Source organism: Somniosus microcephalus, unplaced genomic scaffold, assembly GCF_052327205.1.
Source record: "Somniosus microcephalus isolate GS21.2 unplaced genomic scaffold, FLI_Smic_1.0 unresolved_chr9, whole genome shotgun sequence".
Classification (NCBI taxonomy): Eukaryota; Metazoa; Chordata; class Chondrichthyes; order Squaliformes; family Somniosidae; genus Somniosus; species Somniosus microcephalus.
Window position 1 is genome coordinate 14,719,607 of NW_028225187.1, and position 16,976 is coordinate 14,736,582.

General features: G+C 54.1%; 1 protein-coding gene across 1 annotated transcript in view; it reads right to left on the minus strand.

Moving 5' to 3' along the window:
• Positions 1–16,527, minus strand: part of LOC147084799 (uncharacterized) — a 42,338-nt gene extending 25,811 nt beyond the window's left edge. The window contains exons 1-2 of the mRNA XM_085979337.1: positions 15,320–16,527; positions 498–527 (exon numbers count right to left, since the gene is read on the minus strand). Of these exons, the coding sequence (XP_085835463.1) occupies positions 498–527; positions 15,320–16,478 (1,189 nt within the window). The 5' untranslated portion in view covers positions 16,479–16,527. The remainder of the gene's footprint in view (positions 1–497; positions 528–15,319) is intronic.
• Positions 16,528–16,976: the final 449 nt, after the last annotated feature.

Sequence of the window (16,976 nt, forward strand, 5' to 3'; positions counted from 1 at the left end):
ACAGGAGGAGGCCCATTCAGCCCCTCGAGCCTGTTACACAGGAACAGGAGGAGGCCCATTCAGCCCCCTCGAGCCTGTTACACAGGGACAGGAGGAGGCCCATTCAGCCCCTCGAGCCTGTTACACAGAAACAGGAGGAGGCCCATTCAGCCCCTCGAGCCTGTTACACAGGAACAGGAGGAGGCCCATTCAGCCCCCTCGAGCCTGTTACACAGGAACAGGAGGAGGCCCATTCAGCCCCCTCGAGCCTGTTACACAGGAACAGGAGGAGGCCCATTCAGCCCCTCGAGCCTGTTACACAGGAACAGGAGGAGGCCCATTCAGCCCCCTCGAGCCTGTTACACAGGAACAGGAGGAGGCCCATTCAGCCCCTCGAGCCTGTTCCACAGGAACAGGAGGAGGCCCATTCAGCCCCTCGAGCCTGTTACACAGGAACAGGAGGCCCATTCAGCCCCTCGAGCCTGTTACACAAGAACACCCTGCTCTCTGTTTCCTACCTCCGTGCTCAGTCATTGCCTGAAATGAAACTGGAAGCAAAAACCGAAAATGGAAACCGAGAACACCGGCTGATTGGAAAGCCAAGTCCCTTTAACAAAAGCAATATACTGCAGAAGCAGGAAATCTGAAATATCAACAGAAAATGCTGGAAATACTCAGCAGGACAGCCTCTTGCTTCTTAACTTGTCCCATTGCCATCTCCTTTTGCCTTGCACCATCATCCCTTTTGTCTTTTAATCTCTCCAGCCTTCCATCCTCTCACAGACCCCCCCTCTCCCTGCCCCCTACACCTGCTAACAAACCTGTTCCATCGCCTGCTTTTTTCCAGTTCTGACGAAGGGTCATCGACCTGAAACGTTAACTCTGTTTCCTCTCTCCACGCATGCTGTCCGACCTGCTGAGTCTCTCCAGCATTTTCTGTTTGTATCCCCAGTCCCTTTTGAGCCGGACTCGCAGCCCAGCTCCCCCCTGTTCCAAGTCCCCCTTTACCTGGGCCGGGAGCGCTCATCTCTCTCTCACCCAGTCCCCGATCGGTTCTCAATGAACGGACTGCCACCTACTCCGGGAAAATGTGCCCAACCCAGCTGAGCTGAGTGAGTCAGAGTGACAGAAACTGCCCCCTCCCCCTCCCTGCGAATCAGAGCTCGGCACCTCTGCAGGCATCTCTGAAGAACCGGAATTAAAATCAGCCACAGACCTGCGGAACTGACTTGTGGAGAATGTTAGTGATAGACTGGTTTAATTTGCTTTCGTTTCATTTGGGAGTTTATTGTTTTGAGTGGGAACCCTGAGTAGCAAGAGTTTAAAAAGAGTTTGAATATATCTACTGCGACTGCGAGCCTGATTTTGAACACCTCTGTTGAATCTCCCCTTAACCTTCTCTGCTCTAAGGAGAACAACCCCAGCTTCTCCAGTCTCTCCACATCACTGAAGTCCCTCATCCCTGGTACCATTCTGGTCAATCTCCCCTTAACCTTCTCTGCTCTAAGGAGAACAACCCCAGCTTCTCCAGTCTCTCCACATCACTGAAGTCCCTCATCCCTGGTACCATTCTGGTCAATCTCCCCTTAACCTTCTCTGCTCTAAGGAGAACAACCCCAGCTTCTCCAGTCTCTCCACATCACTGAAGTCCCTCATCCCTGGTACCATTCTGGTCAATCTCCCCTTAACCTTCTCTGCTCTAAGGAGAACAATCCCAGCTTCTCCAGTCTCTCCACATCACTGAAGTTCCTCATCCCTGGTACCATTCTGGTCAATCTCCCCCTTAACCTTCTCTGCTCTAAGAAGAACAACCCCAGCTTCTCCAGTCTCTCCACATCACTGAAGTCCCTCATCCCTGGTACCATTCTGGTCAATCTCCCCTTAACCTTCTCTGCTCCAAGGAGAACAACCCCAGCTTCTCCAGTCTCTCCACATCACTGAAGTCCCTCATCCCTGGTACCATTCTGGTCAATCTCCCCTTAACCTTCTCTGCTCTAAGGAGAACAATCCGAGCTTCTCCAGTCTCTCCACATCACTGAAGTCCCTCATCCCTGGTCCCATTCTGGTCAATCTCCCCTTAACCTTCTCTGCTCTAAGGAGAACAACCCCAGCTTCTCCAGTCTCTCCACATCACTGAAGTCCCTCATCCCTGGTACCATTCTGGTCAATCTCCCCCTTAACCTTCTCTGCTCTAAGGAGAACAACCCCAGCTTCTCCAGTCTCTCCACATCACTGAAGTCTCTCATCCCTGGTACCATTCTGGTCAATCTCCCCCTGAACCTTCTCTGCTCTAAGGAGAACAACCCCAGCATCTCCAGTCTCTCCACATCACTGAAGTCCCTCATCCCTGGTCCCATTCTGGTCAATCTCCCCTTAACCTTCTCTGCTCTAAGGAGAACAACCCCAGCTTCTCCAGTCTCTCCACATCACTGAAGTCCCTCATCCCTGGTCCCATTCTGGTCAATCTCCCCTTAACCTTCTCTGCTCTAAGGAGAACAATCCCAGCTTCTCCAGTCTCTCCACATCACTGAAGTCCCTCATCCCTGGTACCATTCTGGTCAATCTCCCCTTAACCTTCTCTGCTCTAAGGAGAACAATCCCAGCTTCTCCAGTCTCTCCACATCACTGAAGTCCCTCATCCCTGGTACCATTCTGGTCAATCTCCTCTTAACCTTCTCTGCTCTAAGGAGAACAATCCGAGCTTCTCCAGTCTCTTCCACATCACTGAAGTCCCTCATCCCTGGTCCCATTCTGGTCAATCTCCCCTTAACCTTCTCTGCTCTAAGGAGAACAACCCCAGCTTCTCCAGTCTCTCCACATCACTGAAGTCCCTCATTCCTTGTACCATTCTGGTCAATCTCCCCTTAACCTTCTCTGCTCCAAGGAGAACAACCCCAGCTTCTCCAGTCTCTCCACATCACTGAAGTCCCTCATCCCTGGTACCATTCTGGTCAATCTCCCCTTAACCTTCTCTGCTCCAAGGAGAACAACCCCAGCTTCTCCAGTCTCTCCACATCACTGAAGTCCCTCATCCCTGGTACCATTCTGGTCAATCTCCCCTTAACCTTCTCTGCTCTAAGGAGAACAATCCGAGCTTCTCCAGTCTCTCCACATCACTGAAGTCCCTCATCCCTGGTCCCATTCTGGTCAATCTCCCCTTAACCTTCTCTGCTCTAAGGAGAACAACCCCAGCTTCTCCAGTCTCTCCACATCACTGAAGTCCCTCATCCCTGGTACCATTCTGGTCAATCTCCCCCTTAACCTTCTCTGCTCTAAGGAGAACAACCCCAGCTTCTCCAGTCTCTCCACATCACTGAAGTCTCTCATCCCTGGTACCATTCTGGTCAATCTCCCCCTGAACCTTCTCTGCTCTAAGGAGAACAACCCCAGCATCTCCAGTCTCTCCACATCACTGAAGTCCCTCATCCCTGGTCCCATTCTGGTCAATCTCCCCTTAACCTTCTCTGCTCTAAGGAGAACAACCCCAGCTTCTCCAGTCTCTCCACATCACTGAAGTCCCTCATCCCTGGTCCCATTCTGGTCAATCTCCCCTTAACCTTCTCTGCTCTAAGGAGAACAATCCCAGCTTCTCCAGTCTCTCCACATCACTGAAGTCCCTCATCCCTGGTACCATTCTGGTCAATCTCCCCTTAACCTTCTCTGCTCTAAGGAGAACAATCCCAGCTTCTCCAGTCTCTCCACATCACTGAAGTCCCTCATCCCTGGTACCATTCTGGTCAATCTCCTCTTAACCTTCTCTGCTCTAAGGAGAACAATCCGAGCTTCTCCAGTCTCTCCACATCACTGAAGTCCCTCATCCCTGGTCCCATTCTGGTCAATCTCCCCTTAACCTTCTCTGCTCTAAGGAGAACAACCCCAGCTTCTCCAGTCTCTCCACATCACTGAAGTCCCTCATTCCTTGTACCATTCTGGTCAATCTCCCCTTAACCTTCTCTGCTCTAAGGAGAACAACCCCAGCTTCTCCAGTCTCTCCACATCACTGAAGTCCCTCATCCCTGGTACCATTCTGGTCAATCTCCCCCTTAACCTTCTCTGCTCTAAGGAGAACAACCCCAGCTTCTCCAGTCTCTCCACATCACTGAAGTCTCTCATCCCTGGTACCATTCTGGTCAATCTCCCCCTGAACCTTCTCTGCTCTAAGGAGAACAACCCCAGCTTCTCCAGTCTCTCCACATCACTGAAGTCCCTCATCCCTGGTCCCATTCTGGTCAATCTCCCCTTAACCTTCTCTGCTCTAAGGAGAACAACCCCAGCTTCTCCAGTCTCTCCACATCACTGAAGTCCCCCATCCCTGGTACTATTCTTATTGAATGGCGGAGCAGGCTTGAGGGGCCGTATGGCCTATTCCTGCTCCTATTTCTTCTGTTCTTATACTCTATTCCCCCATCTTTCCCAATATCACCCTCACGGGATGGCTTTGGAGGAGAGAGGCCCTTCAGCCCATCTGCCTCCCCCCTCCCTCCCTCTGACTACCAATGTTCCTGGTCGCCCTGTTCTACCTGTCAATCACTGTGTGCCGGTCCTAAATTTGCCCTTTCACACCCGTACCCTGTGACCTCTAGGGCTGACTGCCTGGGTGCATCTGAAGGTATTTGTTCGCATGTTGCTGAGTGACGAGTGATTGGCTGGGTCTCCCCACCCCCACTGCCCATACCTCTCCCTCCTCCCCCTCCCCTCCCCTCCACCTCTCCTCTCCACCCCATACCTCTCCCTCCTCCCCCTCCCCTCCCCTCCACCTCTCCTCTCCCCCACCCCTCCCCTCCACCTCTCCTCTCCCCCACCCCCTCCCCTCCACCTCTCCTCTCCCCCCTACCTCTCCCTTCCACCTCTCCTCTCCCCCCCTACCACTCCCTCCTCTCCCCCCTACCCCTCCCTTCTCTCCCTCCTCTCCCCCTACCCCTCCCCTCTATCTCTCTCCTCTACCTCTCCCTCCTACCCCTCCCTCCTCTCCACCCTCCCTCCACCTCTCCCCTACCCCTCCCTCCTCTCCCCCCTAACCTCTCCCCCTACCCCTCCCTCCTCTACCCCCTCCCCTCTATCTCTCTCCTCTACCTCTCCCTCCTACCCCTCCCTCCTCTCCCCCTCCCTCCCTCCTCTCCCGCCTCTCCCCCTAGCCCTCCCTCCTCTCCCCTACCCCTCCCTCCCACCTCTCCCCGTTAACCGTCCTTCCTCTCCCTCTTCCCCATTCCTCCTCCCCCCACCCCTCTATCCTCTCCCTCCTCCCCCTCTCTCCTCTCCCCTACCTCTCCCTCCTCCCTCTCCCCCCCTCCTCCTCCTCCCATTCCTCCTCTCCCCCCCCAAACCTCTCCCGCCTCCTCCCCTCCCTCCTGCCCCCCTACTCGTCTCCCTCCTCTTGTCCTCAACTCCGAAAGGCTGAGCAACAGCACCGGCCTCCCTCCCATATCTGGACCCCGGGGGGGGGGTGGTGGCAGTATATCACAGTCGAGCCCCGATCACGTCCTCACCCCTAACCCCCCCCCCACCTCACCCCACACACACTTCCCACCCGGAGACCCTGACCAGTGCTCAGGGAGCAGAAGCACTGATAATACTCCTTTTCTATTTATTCATTCTCAGGATGTGGCAAGGCCAGCATTTATTGCCCATTCCTATTTACCCTCGAGAAGGTGGTGGTGAGCCGCCTTCTTGAACCGCTGCAGTCCGTGTGGTGAAGGTGCTCCCACAGTGCTGACTTTGTTGCAGCGGTTTGTTCCAACTGAGAGGCTTATGAAGCCATTTCAGAGGGCAGTTAACAGTCAACCACATTGCTGTGGCACTAGGAATCACGTATCGGCCAGACCGGGTAAGGACGGTAGATTTCCTTCCCTAAAGAATGTTAGTGGGCTTTTACGACAATCCTGGATGAATGCAGCTCCAACAACACTTAGGAAGCTCGACACCTTCTTTGATCGGCACCCCATGCACCACCTTAAACATTCACTCCCTCCACCACCGGCGCACCGTGGCTGCAGTGCGGACCATCTACAAGATGCACTGCAGCAACTCGCCAAGGCTTCTTCGGCAGCACCTCCCAAACCCGCGGCCTCTTCCACCTAGAAGGACAAGGGCAGCAGGCGCAGGGGAACACCACCACCTCCAAGTTCCACCTCCGAGTCACACACAACCATCCTGACTTGGAAATATATCGGCCGTTCCATCATCGTCGTTGGGTCAAAATCCTGGAACTCCCTCCCTAACAGCACTGTGGGAGTACCTTCACCACACGGACTGCAGCGGTTCAAGAAGGAGGTGTACAAAATTATGAGGGGCATAGATAGGGTAGATAGAAAGGAACTTTTCCCCTTAGTAGAGGGGTCAATAACCAGGGGGCATAGTTTCAAGGTAAGAGGCAGGAGGTTTAGAGGGGATTTGAGGGAAAACTTTTTCACCCAGAGGGTGGTTGGAATGTGGAACTCACTGCCTGAAAGGGTGGTCGAGGCAGGAACCCTCACAACATTCAAGAAGCATTTGGATGAGCACTTGAAACGCCACAGCATACAAGGCTACGGACCAAGTGCTGGAAAATGGGATTAGAATAGACAGGGCTTGATGGCCGGCGTGGACACGATGGACCTCTTTCTGTGCGGTATAACTCTATGACTCTATAAGGCGGCTCACCACCACACCTTCTCAAGGGGTAGTTAGGGTTGGGCAATAAATGCTGGGCATTGGCAGCGACGCCCACTGTAATGATCAATAACATGTCATTCTGGAGTGGTACACTAGATGCAGCCGTAGAGCTGTATATTTCGTTGTATGTGTTTAAGACTACACTACCCACGATGCACTAGGCTACCCAGAAGGCAGTAGTCAAGATGGAAGCCTGCACACAGAAGCACACATGCTGAATCTCTACAGATGCTGTACCTAGAGGACGTGTACTGAATAAATGTCTAGCTAGAAGCTAGTTGTTCATAATAAGAATGTCTAGTTATTAATGAACATAACAGCCCACATCCCCTGAACGAATAAATAAAAAAGGCGTATTAACAGTGTGTAAGACATTTAAATTTACCCGGTCCTTTAACCCGTCCAACAGTTTATAAAGTTCAGACCGGTGGAACAGACAACAGAGATTCGGGAATAACTTTCTTTAACTAAAAAATCAACAAGAGGTTACAAGCAATTTCACACACATTTATTTGTTCATTCGCCTATTACAGGTAAGCATGGACGGTTCTTATTGCTTTAAGCTCAAACGATTATAAGGAAAACGCATATATACCAACACCCACGAGTGGTCGGTTTGGCGGTGATGAGTTCCTCTGTAACTGGCAACTGACCGAGTTGCCAACTGCAGCCCCGAGTTGTGTTCTAACGGCGACTATTATACCCTAAAACTCGGCAGTCCGCCCACGGCGTACGTGTCCCGATCTATGTGAGCAATGGTCAGTCGTTGTTTTTCGCTGTTTCTTATCAGCCGGTCAGTGGGCCGCAAGGCCGGTTATATAGAAACATAGAAGATAGGAGCAGGAGTAGGCCATTCGGCCCCTCGAGCCGGCTCCGCCATTCAATGAGATCATGGCTGATCATCCAAATTCAGTACCCTGTCCCTGCCTTCTCCCCATATCCCTTGATCCCTTTAACCTTAAGAAATATATCTAACTCCTTCTTGAATATATTTAATGAATTGGCCTCAACTGCCTTCTGTGGTAGAGAATTCCACAGGTTCACCACTCTCTGGGTGAAGAAATTCCTCCTCATCTCAGTCCTAAATGGCTTACCCCTTATCCTTAGACTGTGACCCCTGGTTCTGGACTCCCCGGCCATCGGGAACCTCCTTCCTGCATCTAGTCTGTCTAGTCCTGTTAGAATTTTATAAGTTTCAATGAGATCCCCTCTCATTCTTCTAAACTCCAGCGAGTATAAGCCCAATCGACCCAATCTCTCCTCATACGTCATTCCTGCCATCCCAGGTATCAGTCTGGTGAATCTTCGCTGCACTCCCTCCATGGCAAGAACATCCTTCCTCAGATAAGACGACCAAAACTGCACACAATACTTGAGGTGTGGTCTCACCAAGGCCCTGTACAACTGCAGCAAGACATCCTTGCTCCTGTACTCGAACCCTCTCGCTACGAAGGCCAACATACCATTTGCCTTCTTAACCGCCTGCTGCACCTGCATGCTTACCTTCAGCGACTGGTGCACAAGGACACCCAGGTCTCGTTGCACTTCCCCTTCTCCCAATCTATTGCTGTTCAGATAATAATCTGCCTTCCTGTTTTTGCCACCAAAGTGGATAACCTCGCATTTATTCACATTATACTGCATCTGCCCAATCACCCAACCTGTTCAAATCATACTGGAGTTTCTCGGCATCCTCCTCACAGCACACACGCCCACCCAGCTTTGTGTCCTCTGCAAACTTGGAGATATTACATCTAGTTCCCTCGTCTAGATCATCATTAATATAGTAAATAGCTGGGGTCCAAGGACCGATCCCTGCGGTTCCCCACTAGTCACTGCCTGCCACTCGGAAAAAGACCCATTTATTCCAACTCTTTGCTTCCTGTCTGCCAACGAGTTCTCTATCCAAGTCAGTACCTTGCCCCCAATCCCATGTGCCTTAACTTTACACGCTAATCTCTTATGCGGGACCTTATCGAAAGCCTTCTGAAAGAAGCCCAAAGTCTGAAGATGTTCCTGTTTCTGCAATGGCTTTATAGTTCTTCTTTTTGCAAAAGTTCTTTCAGCAACCAGTCTCGTGGCCTCACGCAGCATGCTGGTACATAAAAGGTGGTCAACTTTTCAGTTTGGTCAAGTTACAGCAAATGGTTTATTCTTCCAAGTGCTCTTGCTCCCTGAGCACTGGTCAGGGTCTCCGGGTGGGAAGTGTGCGTGGGGTGGGGGCAATTGGGTGAGGACGTGATCGGAGGGCTCGACTGTCATATCTCCACCCCCCCCTCCCCCCCATGGTCCAGATATGGGGAGGGAGGCCAGTGCCCGTTGCTCAGCCTTCGGAAGTTGTTCGGAAGTTGAGGACAAGAGGGAGCGGTGGGGGGAGAGGAGAGAGGTGGAGGGGTAGGAGGAGAGAGGTAGAGGGGTGGGGGAGAGAGAGGGGTAGGGGGAGAGGGAGGGGTGGAGGAGAGAGGTAGAGGGGAGGGGTAGGGGAGAGGTAGGAGGTAGAGGGGAGGAGGGAGAGATGGGGGGAGAGGAGGGAGAGGTCGAGGGGAAGGAGAGGAGGGAGCGGTAGGGGGGAGAGGAGAGGTGGAGGGGAGGGGTAGGGGAGAGGGAGCAGTAGAGGGGAAGAGGAGAGGTAGGAGGTAGAGGGGGGAGAGGAGAGGTGGAGGTAGAGGGGAGGGGGAGGAGGGAGAGGTATGGGGCAGTGGGGGTGAGGAGACTCAGCCAATCACTCGTCACTCAGCAACATGCGAACAAATACCTTCAGATGCACCCAGGCAGTCAGCCTGGAGGTCACAGGGTAAGGGTGTGAAAGGGCAAATTTAGGACCGGCACACAGTGATTGACAGGTAGAACAGGGCGACCAGGAACATTGGTAGTCAGAGGGAGGGAGGCAGATGGGCTGAAGGGCCTCTCTCCTCCAAAGCCATCCCGTGAGGGTGATATTGGGAAAGATGGGGGAGTAGAGCATAAGAACAGAAGTAATAGGAGCAGGAGTAGGCCATACGGCCCCTCGAGCCTGCTCCGCCATTTAATGAGAATGGGACCAGGGATAAGGGACTTCAGTGATGTGGAGAGACTGGAGAAGCTGGGATTGTTCTCCTTAGAGCAGAGAAGGTTAAGGGGGAGATTGACCAGAATGGTACCAGGGATGAGGGACTTCAGTGATGTGGAGAGACTGGAGAAGCTGGGTTGTTCTCCTTAGAGCAGAGAAGGTTAAGGGGAGATTGACCAGAATGGTACCAGGGATGAGGGACTTCAATGATGTGGAGACTGGAGAAGCTGGGATTGTTCTCCTTAGAGCAGAGAAGGTTAAGGGGAGATTGACCAGAATGGGACCAGGGATGAGGGACTTCAGTGATGTGGAGAGACTGGAGAAGCTGGGGTTGTTCTCCTTAGAGCAGAGAAGGTTAAGGGGAGATTGACCAGAATGGTACCGGAGATGAGGGGCTTCAGTGATGTGGAGAGACTGGAGAAGCTGGGGTTGTTCTCCTTAGAGCAGAGAAGGTTAAGGGGAGATTGACCAGAATGGTACCAGGGATGAGGGACTTCAGTGATGTGGAGTGACTGGAGAAGCTGGGATTGTTCTCCTTAGAGCAGAGAAGGTTAAGGGGAGATTGACCAGAATGGTACCGGGGATGAGGGGCTTCAGTGATGTGGAGAGACTGGAGAAGCTGGGGTTGTTCTCCTTGGAGCAGAGAAGGTTAAGGGGAGATTGACCAGAATGGGACCAGGGATGAGGGACTTCAGTGATGTGGAGAGACTGGAAAAGCTGGGGTTGTTCTCCTTGGAGCAGAGAAGGTTAAGGGGAGATTGACCAGAATGGTACCAGGGATGAGGGACTTCAGTGATGTGGAGAGACTGGAAAAGCTGGGATTGTTCTCCTTAGAGCAGAGAAGGTTAAGGGGAGATTCACTAGAGGTGTTCAAAATCATGAAGGGTTTTGATGGAGTAAATAAGGAGAAACTGTTTCCAGTGGCAGGAGGGTCGGTAACCAGAGGACACAGATCTAAGATAAAATAACCAGAGGGGGAGATGAGGAGAATGTTTTTTCCGCAGCGAGTTGTTGTGATCTGGAACGCGCTGCCTGAAAGGGCGGTGGAAGCAGATTCAATGGTAACTTTCAAAAGGGAATTGGAGAAATACTGGAAGGGGAAAAATTTGCAGGGCTGTGGGGAAAGAGCAGGGGGGAGTGGGACTAATTGGAGGGCTCGACCGTAGAGCCGGCACAGGCACGATGGGCCGAATGGCCTCCTCCTGTGCCGTATGATTCTATGACAAACTCTCTCGGACGTGTGAAGAAACAATCAGTCGGCCTGTGGTTGAGAGTTCAACGGAATTTATTTCAATCCACACACCAATGTCAGATAAACACACAGACAGTGACATCACGCCAGGGGGCAGGTTCCCAATCGGAGGAGGGGGACCTCCGTTCCAGCTCTGATTGGCCGCTCGCTTGCCCCGCCGATCGCACCCGGTCAGCTGACGTCCTCGGGTGGCGGTTTATTTTCGCCGGAGGGATTCCGATTGTCCGCGGTGTTCGTCGGATCAGGTGCTCAGCGACCGCTGCCGCCATCCTTGCCTTCCTCCTCACCGTGGCTGGGTAGCGGGCAGGACAATCCACAGCCCATTCAGACTAACCGCAGCCCACGGACTCGCCCCCCCCCCCTCCCCACACAATCCACCAATGGTTAGTTCATAAGAACATAAGACTTAGGAGCAGGAATAGGTCATTTGGGCCCTCATGGCTGATCTGATGTTGGCCTCAACTCCACTTCCCTGCCCGCTCCCCATAACCCTCGACTCCCTTATCGTTCAAACATCTCTCTATCTCCACCTTAAATATATTCAATGACCCAGCCTCCACAGCTCTCTGGGGAAGAGAATTCCAAAGATTCCTGACCCTCAGAGAAGAAATTCCTCCTCATTTCCGATTTAAAAGGGTGCCCCCTTATTCTGAAATTATGCCCCCTAGTTCTAGATTCCCCCGCGAGGGGAAACATCCTCTCTGCATCTACCCTGTCGAGCCCCCTCAGAATCTTATGTGTTTCAATAAGATCCCCTCGCGTTCTTCTAAACTCCAATGAGTATCGGCCCAACCTTTCCTCATAAGACGACCCCTTCATCTCCGGAATCAACCTCGTGAACCTTCTCTGAACTGCCTCCAATGCAAGTGTATCCTTCCTTAAATAAGGAGACCAAAACTGTACGCAGTACTCCAGGTGTGGTCTCGCCAACGCCCTGTACAGTTGTAACAGGACTTCCCTACTTTTATACTCCATTCCCTTTGCAGTAAAGGCCAGCACTCCATTAACTTTCCTAATTACTTGCTGCATCTGCATGCTAACTTTTTGAGATTCATGTACAAGGACCCCCAGTTCCATGGTGGATTCCTCCTCCTCCGACACTCCACCAATTGTTGTTTCATCATGGTCCCCCAACCCTCCATCGATCCCCTTCCCTCCCATGTGAAAAATGCGGCGTCCTCTTAATATCTCAATCACCTCAATCCTGCTTCTCAACCCAGGGATCTAAGGTCCCAACTTATCTCCACGACCATCCCCTCCCTCCTCACCATCCCTCCCCTCCCTCCATCCCTACTCTCCCTCCATCCCCTCCACTTCACGTCCTCCTCACCATCCCTCCCATCCCTCCTCTCACTCCATCCCCTCCACTTCACGTCCTCCTCACCATCCCTCCCCTCCTCACCATCCCTCCCCTCCTCACCATCCCTCCCCTCCCTCCTCTCCAGACACTCCCTCAACCCCCTCACTCCTCCAGATCCTCCCTCCATCCCTTCCCGACTGAGAAACATAGAAGATAGGAGCAGGAGTAGGCCATTTGGCCCCTCGAGCCTGCTCCGCCATTCAATGCGATCATGGCTGATCATCCAAATTCAGTACCCGGTCCCTGCTTTCTCCCCATACCCCTTGATCCCTTTAGCCTTAAGAAATATATCTAACTCCTTCTTGAATATATTTAATGAATTGGCCTCTACTGCGTTCTGTGGTAGAGAATTCCACAGGTTCACCACTCTCTGGGTGAAGAAATTCCTCCTCATTATCTAGTCTGTCCAGTCCTGTCAGAATTTTATGAGTTTCAATGAGATCCCCTCTCATTCTTCTAAACTCCAGTGAGTACAAGCCCAATCGGTTCCACATCCACCCTCCTGATCTCTACCCGTGTCTGAGGCTCCTCCTCGTCCTCAGTTCCATTCCTTCCGACGAATGCTCCGCCTTGCCTCGCCTCCAATCCTCTTTCCCCCCAGTCACTTTTGTCACCTTGCGCCTTTTTAAACTTAGTTCCGCCAGGGTTGGATTGTCCTGGTCAAGTCTCCCTGAACCATCTCGAAAATCTCTCTACCCCCTTGAGGTAGGATGGCCAACAGGGAACTGACCCTTCACCCGCCCCCCCCTCCATCTCTGGCTTGGATTAACCCCTGGTCCCAGAAGCCCTTACATCAAGCAGATCCCAGCGTGGGCAGACAGTGGGGGTGACCCGTGACCCCCAGCGAGGGGTCAGCACCCGTGGGGGTGACCCGTGACCCCCAGCGAGGGGTCAGCACCCGTGGGGGTGACCCGTGACCCCCAGCGAGGGGTCAGCACCCGTGGGGGTGACCCGTGACCCCCAGCGAGGGGTCAGCACCCGTGGGGGTGACCCGTGACCCCCAGCGAGGGGTCAGCACCCGTGGGGGTGACCCGTGACCCCCAGCGAGGGGTCAGCACCCGTGGGGGTGACCCGTGACCCCCAGCGAGGGGTCAGCACCCGTGGGGGTGACCCGTGACCCCCAGCGAGGGGTCAGCACCCATGGGGTTGACCCGTGACCCCAGCGATGAGTCAACACCCGTGGAGAGACCCCTGACCTCCAGCGAGCGCTTCCTGACATCACCCCTGAACGGCCTGGCTCTAATTTTAAGGTTATGCCCCCTTGTTCTGGACTCCCCCCACCAGAATAAATACTTTCTCTCTCTCTCTCTTCCCTCTCAGCTCCTTTAATCATCTTAAACGCCTCGATTAGATCACCCCTTAATCTTCCATTCTCGAGGGAACTCAAGCCTAGTCTGTGCAACCTAGAACATAAGAAATAGGAGCAGGAGTAGGCCATACGGCCCCTCGGGCCTGCTCTGCCATTCAATAGGATCATGGCTGATCCGAATCTAGACTCACGTCCACTTCCCTGCCCTCTCCCCGTAACCCCTAATTCCCTTATCTGCTAGGAAACTGTCTATCTCCGTTTTAAATGTATTTAATGTCGCAGCTTCCACAGCTCCCTGGGGTAGCAAATTCCATAGATTTACTACCCTCTGAGTGAAGAAGTTTCTCCTCATCTCAGTTTTGAAAGGGCAGCCCCTTATTCTTAGATTATGCCCCCTAGTTCTAGTCTCACCCATCAGTGGAAACATCCTCCCCGCATCCACCCGATCAAGCCCCCTCACAATCTTATATGTTTCGATAAGATCGCCTCTCATTCTTCTGAACTCCAATGAGTAGAGTCCCAACCTACTCAACCTTTCCTCATACGTCAACCCCCTCATCTCCGGAATCAACCGAGTGAACCTTCTCTGAACCGCCTCGAGAGCAAGTATATCTTTTCTTAAATATGGAAACCAAAACTGCACGCAGTATTCCAGGTGTGGCCTCACCAATACCCTGTATAACTGCAGCAAGACTTCCCTGTTTTTATACTCCATCCCCCTTGCAATAAAAGCCAAGATTCCACTGGCCTTCCTGATCACCTGCATACTAACTTTTTGTGTTTCATGCACCAGGACCCCTGTCCTCGTCATTTAACCCTTTTAGACCCGGGTATCATTCTGGAATCAGCGCTGCTCCCTCTCCAAGACCAGTACATCCTTCCTGAGGTGCGGGACCCAGAACTGAACCCAGTTACTCCAGCTAGGGTCTGAACAGCTGGAACATCACTTCCAGCCCTTTGTGTTCCAGCCCTGGAGATCAAGGCCAACATTCCGTCAGCCTTTCCAATGATCTTTTAAGAATATAAGAACATAAGAAATAGGAGCAGGAGTTGGCCATTCGGCCCCTCGAGCATTCAATGAGATCAGGGCTGATCTTCGACCTCAACTCCCCTTTCCCGCCCGATCTCCGTATCCCTCGATTCCCCGAGAGTCCAAAAATCTATCGATCTCGGCCTTGAATATACTCAACGACTGAGCCTCCACAGCCCTCTGGGGCAGAGAATTCCAAAGATTCACCGCCCTCTGAGAGAAGAAATTCCTCCTCATCTCAGTCCTCAATGGCCAACCCCTTATCCTGAGACTGTGGCCCCTGGTTCGAGACTCTCCAGCCATGGGGGGGGCGGGGGGGGGGGGGGGAAACAGCCTCTCAGCATCGACCCTGTCGATCCTCCTTGACAATTCTTTGACATTTCAATGGGATCGCCTCTTGCGGTGGGGAGCGGTTCAAAATTTGCACCTGTCCGCTAGCTCTTGGTAATTTCGATACGTGGACCAGGGCTCCCTTTAAGCTGCGTGGTCATGCAGTGGCCCGGGGCGGGTCCCGCGCAGCCCGTGAGACGGCGTTGAAATTGGAAAAACAAAAAAAAGGTCCGCATGCGCCGGACTTTCGAATGGGCTGGGGGGGGGGGGGGGGGTTGGGGTGAGGGTTCAGGGGTTGCCGGCCGGGGTGAGAGGTCGCCGGTGCCATTTAAAGAGGGCAGGGAGTGAGAAGGGACCTCAGGGGTCGGATTGCAGGGCCTGACTGGGGCCCTGGGCCTCCTCCGCCGCCGCCGCCGGCTCCTGGCCCCCGTGCACCCTCTGGTGCTTCTTGACGTGCGAGGACTTGGTGAAGCGCCTTCCGCACACGCCGCAGGGGTACGGCTTCTCGCCGGTGTGCACGCGGTGGTGGGACTTGAGGTTGGAGGAGGTGGCGAACTCGCGGCCGCAGACCGGGCAGCGGTAGGGGCGCTCGCCGCTGTGCACCCGCTGGTGGGTCTTGAGCAGCGAGGCCAGGGTGAAATCCTTGCCGCACAGCCCGCAGTGGTAGGGCCGTTCGCCCGTGTGCACCCGCTCGTGGTAGACCAGCGAGTAGGACTGGATGAAGCTCTTCTGGCAGAAGGAGCACTTGAACGGCCGCTCGCCCGAGTGGATGCGCCAGTGCTGCACCAGCTTGGCCGAGATGCCGAAGCTCTTGCCGCACAGCCCGCAGACGTAGGGCCTCTCGCCGGTGTGGGTGCGCAGGTGGCTGGAGAGGTGGGAGGGCAGGCGGAAGCTCTTCTCGCACACCTGGCAGCGGTAAGGCTTCTCGCCCGTGTGGGTGCGCCGGTGGCTGGAGAGGTCGGAGGAGAAGCGGAAGCGGCGGTCGCAGATGGCGCAGCGGTAGGGCTTGGCCCCGGTGTGGATGCGCTGGTGCTGGATCAGCGAGGAGGACTGGGAGAAGCGCTTGGCGCAGACAGGGCAGGAGTAGGGCCGCTCGCCCGTGTGGACGCGTTGGTGCACCAGCAGCGCGTTGGAGCGCGAGAAGGCCTTCTCGCACACGGTGCAGCGGAACGGCTTGTCTCCGCTGGAGCAGGAGGCCCCGGCTGCGGGGGTGTAGCGAGGCTCCAGCACGCCGGACGGACCGATGAAACCCCCCTTTGGATCCACCGAGGCGAAAGGCCCTTGTTCCTCCGAGGGGCCGGCACTGCCCCAAGTCTCGCCGGCCTCCTCCTCCTCCTCGTCCTCGTCCTCGTCCTCAGACTGGATCGGCCCCGGGCTCTCCGGCGACACCGCTCGGTAAACCAGCTCCCCATCCAGTGCCGTGTCTTGGCCCAGGCTCCCGGCGCTCACTGGCTCCGCCACTGCCTCCGCTCCCTCCGCCTCCGGTGCCCAGAGCATGCCCGGGGAACTCTGCAGCATCGCGCCGCTCCGCTGACTCCCCCGAGTCTTCCTCCGCTCGGCAACTCCACTTCCAACACACAAAACAAGAAAGGTTCAGTGAAGAAACAAAGAATCTGCATTTCCACAGTGCCTGTCACCACCTCAGGACGTCCCAAAGCGCATCACCGCCAATGAAGGACAGAGTAAAGCTCCCCCTACACTGTCCCATCAAACACTCCCACGGCAGGTACAGCACAGGTTAGATCCAGAGTAAAGCTCCCTCTACACTGTCCCGACAAACACTCCCAGGGCAGGTACAGCACGGGTTAGATACAGAGTAAAGCTCCCTCTACACTGTCCCATCAAACACTCGCAGGGCAGGTACTGCACGGGTTAGATACAGAGTAAAGCTCCCTCTACACTGTCCCATCAAACACTCCCAGGGCAGGTACAGCACGGGTTAGATACAAAGTAAAGCTCCCTCTACACTGTCCCATCAAACACTCCCAGGGCAGGTACAGCACGGGTTAGATACAG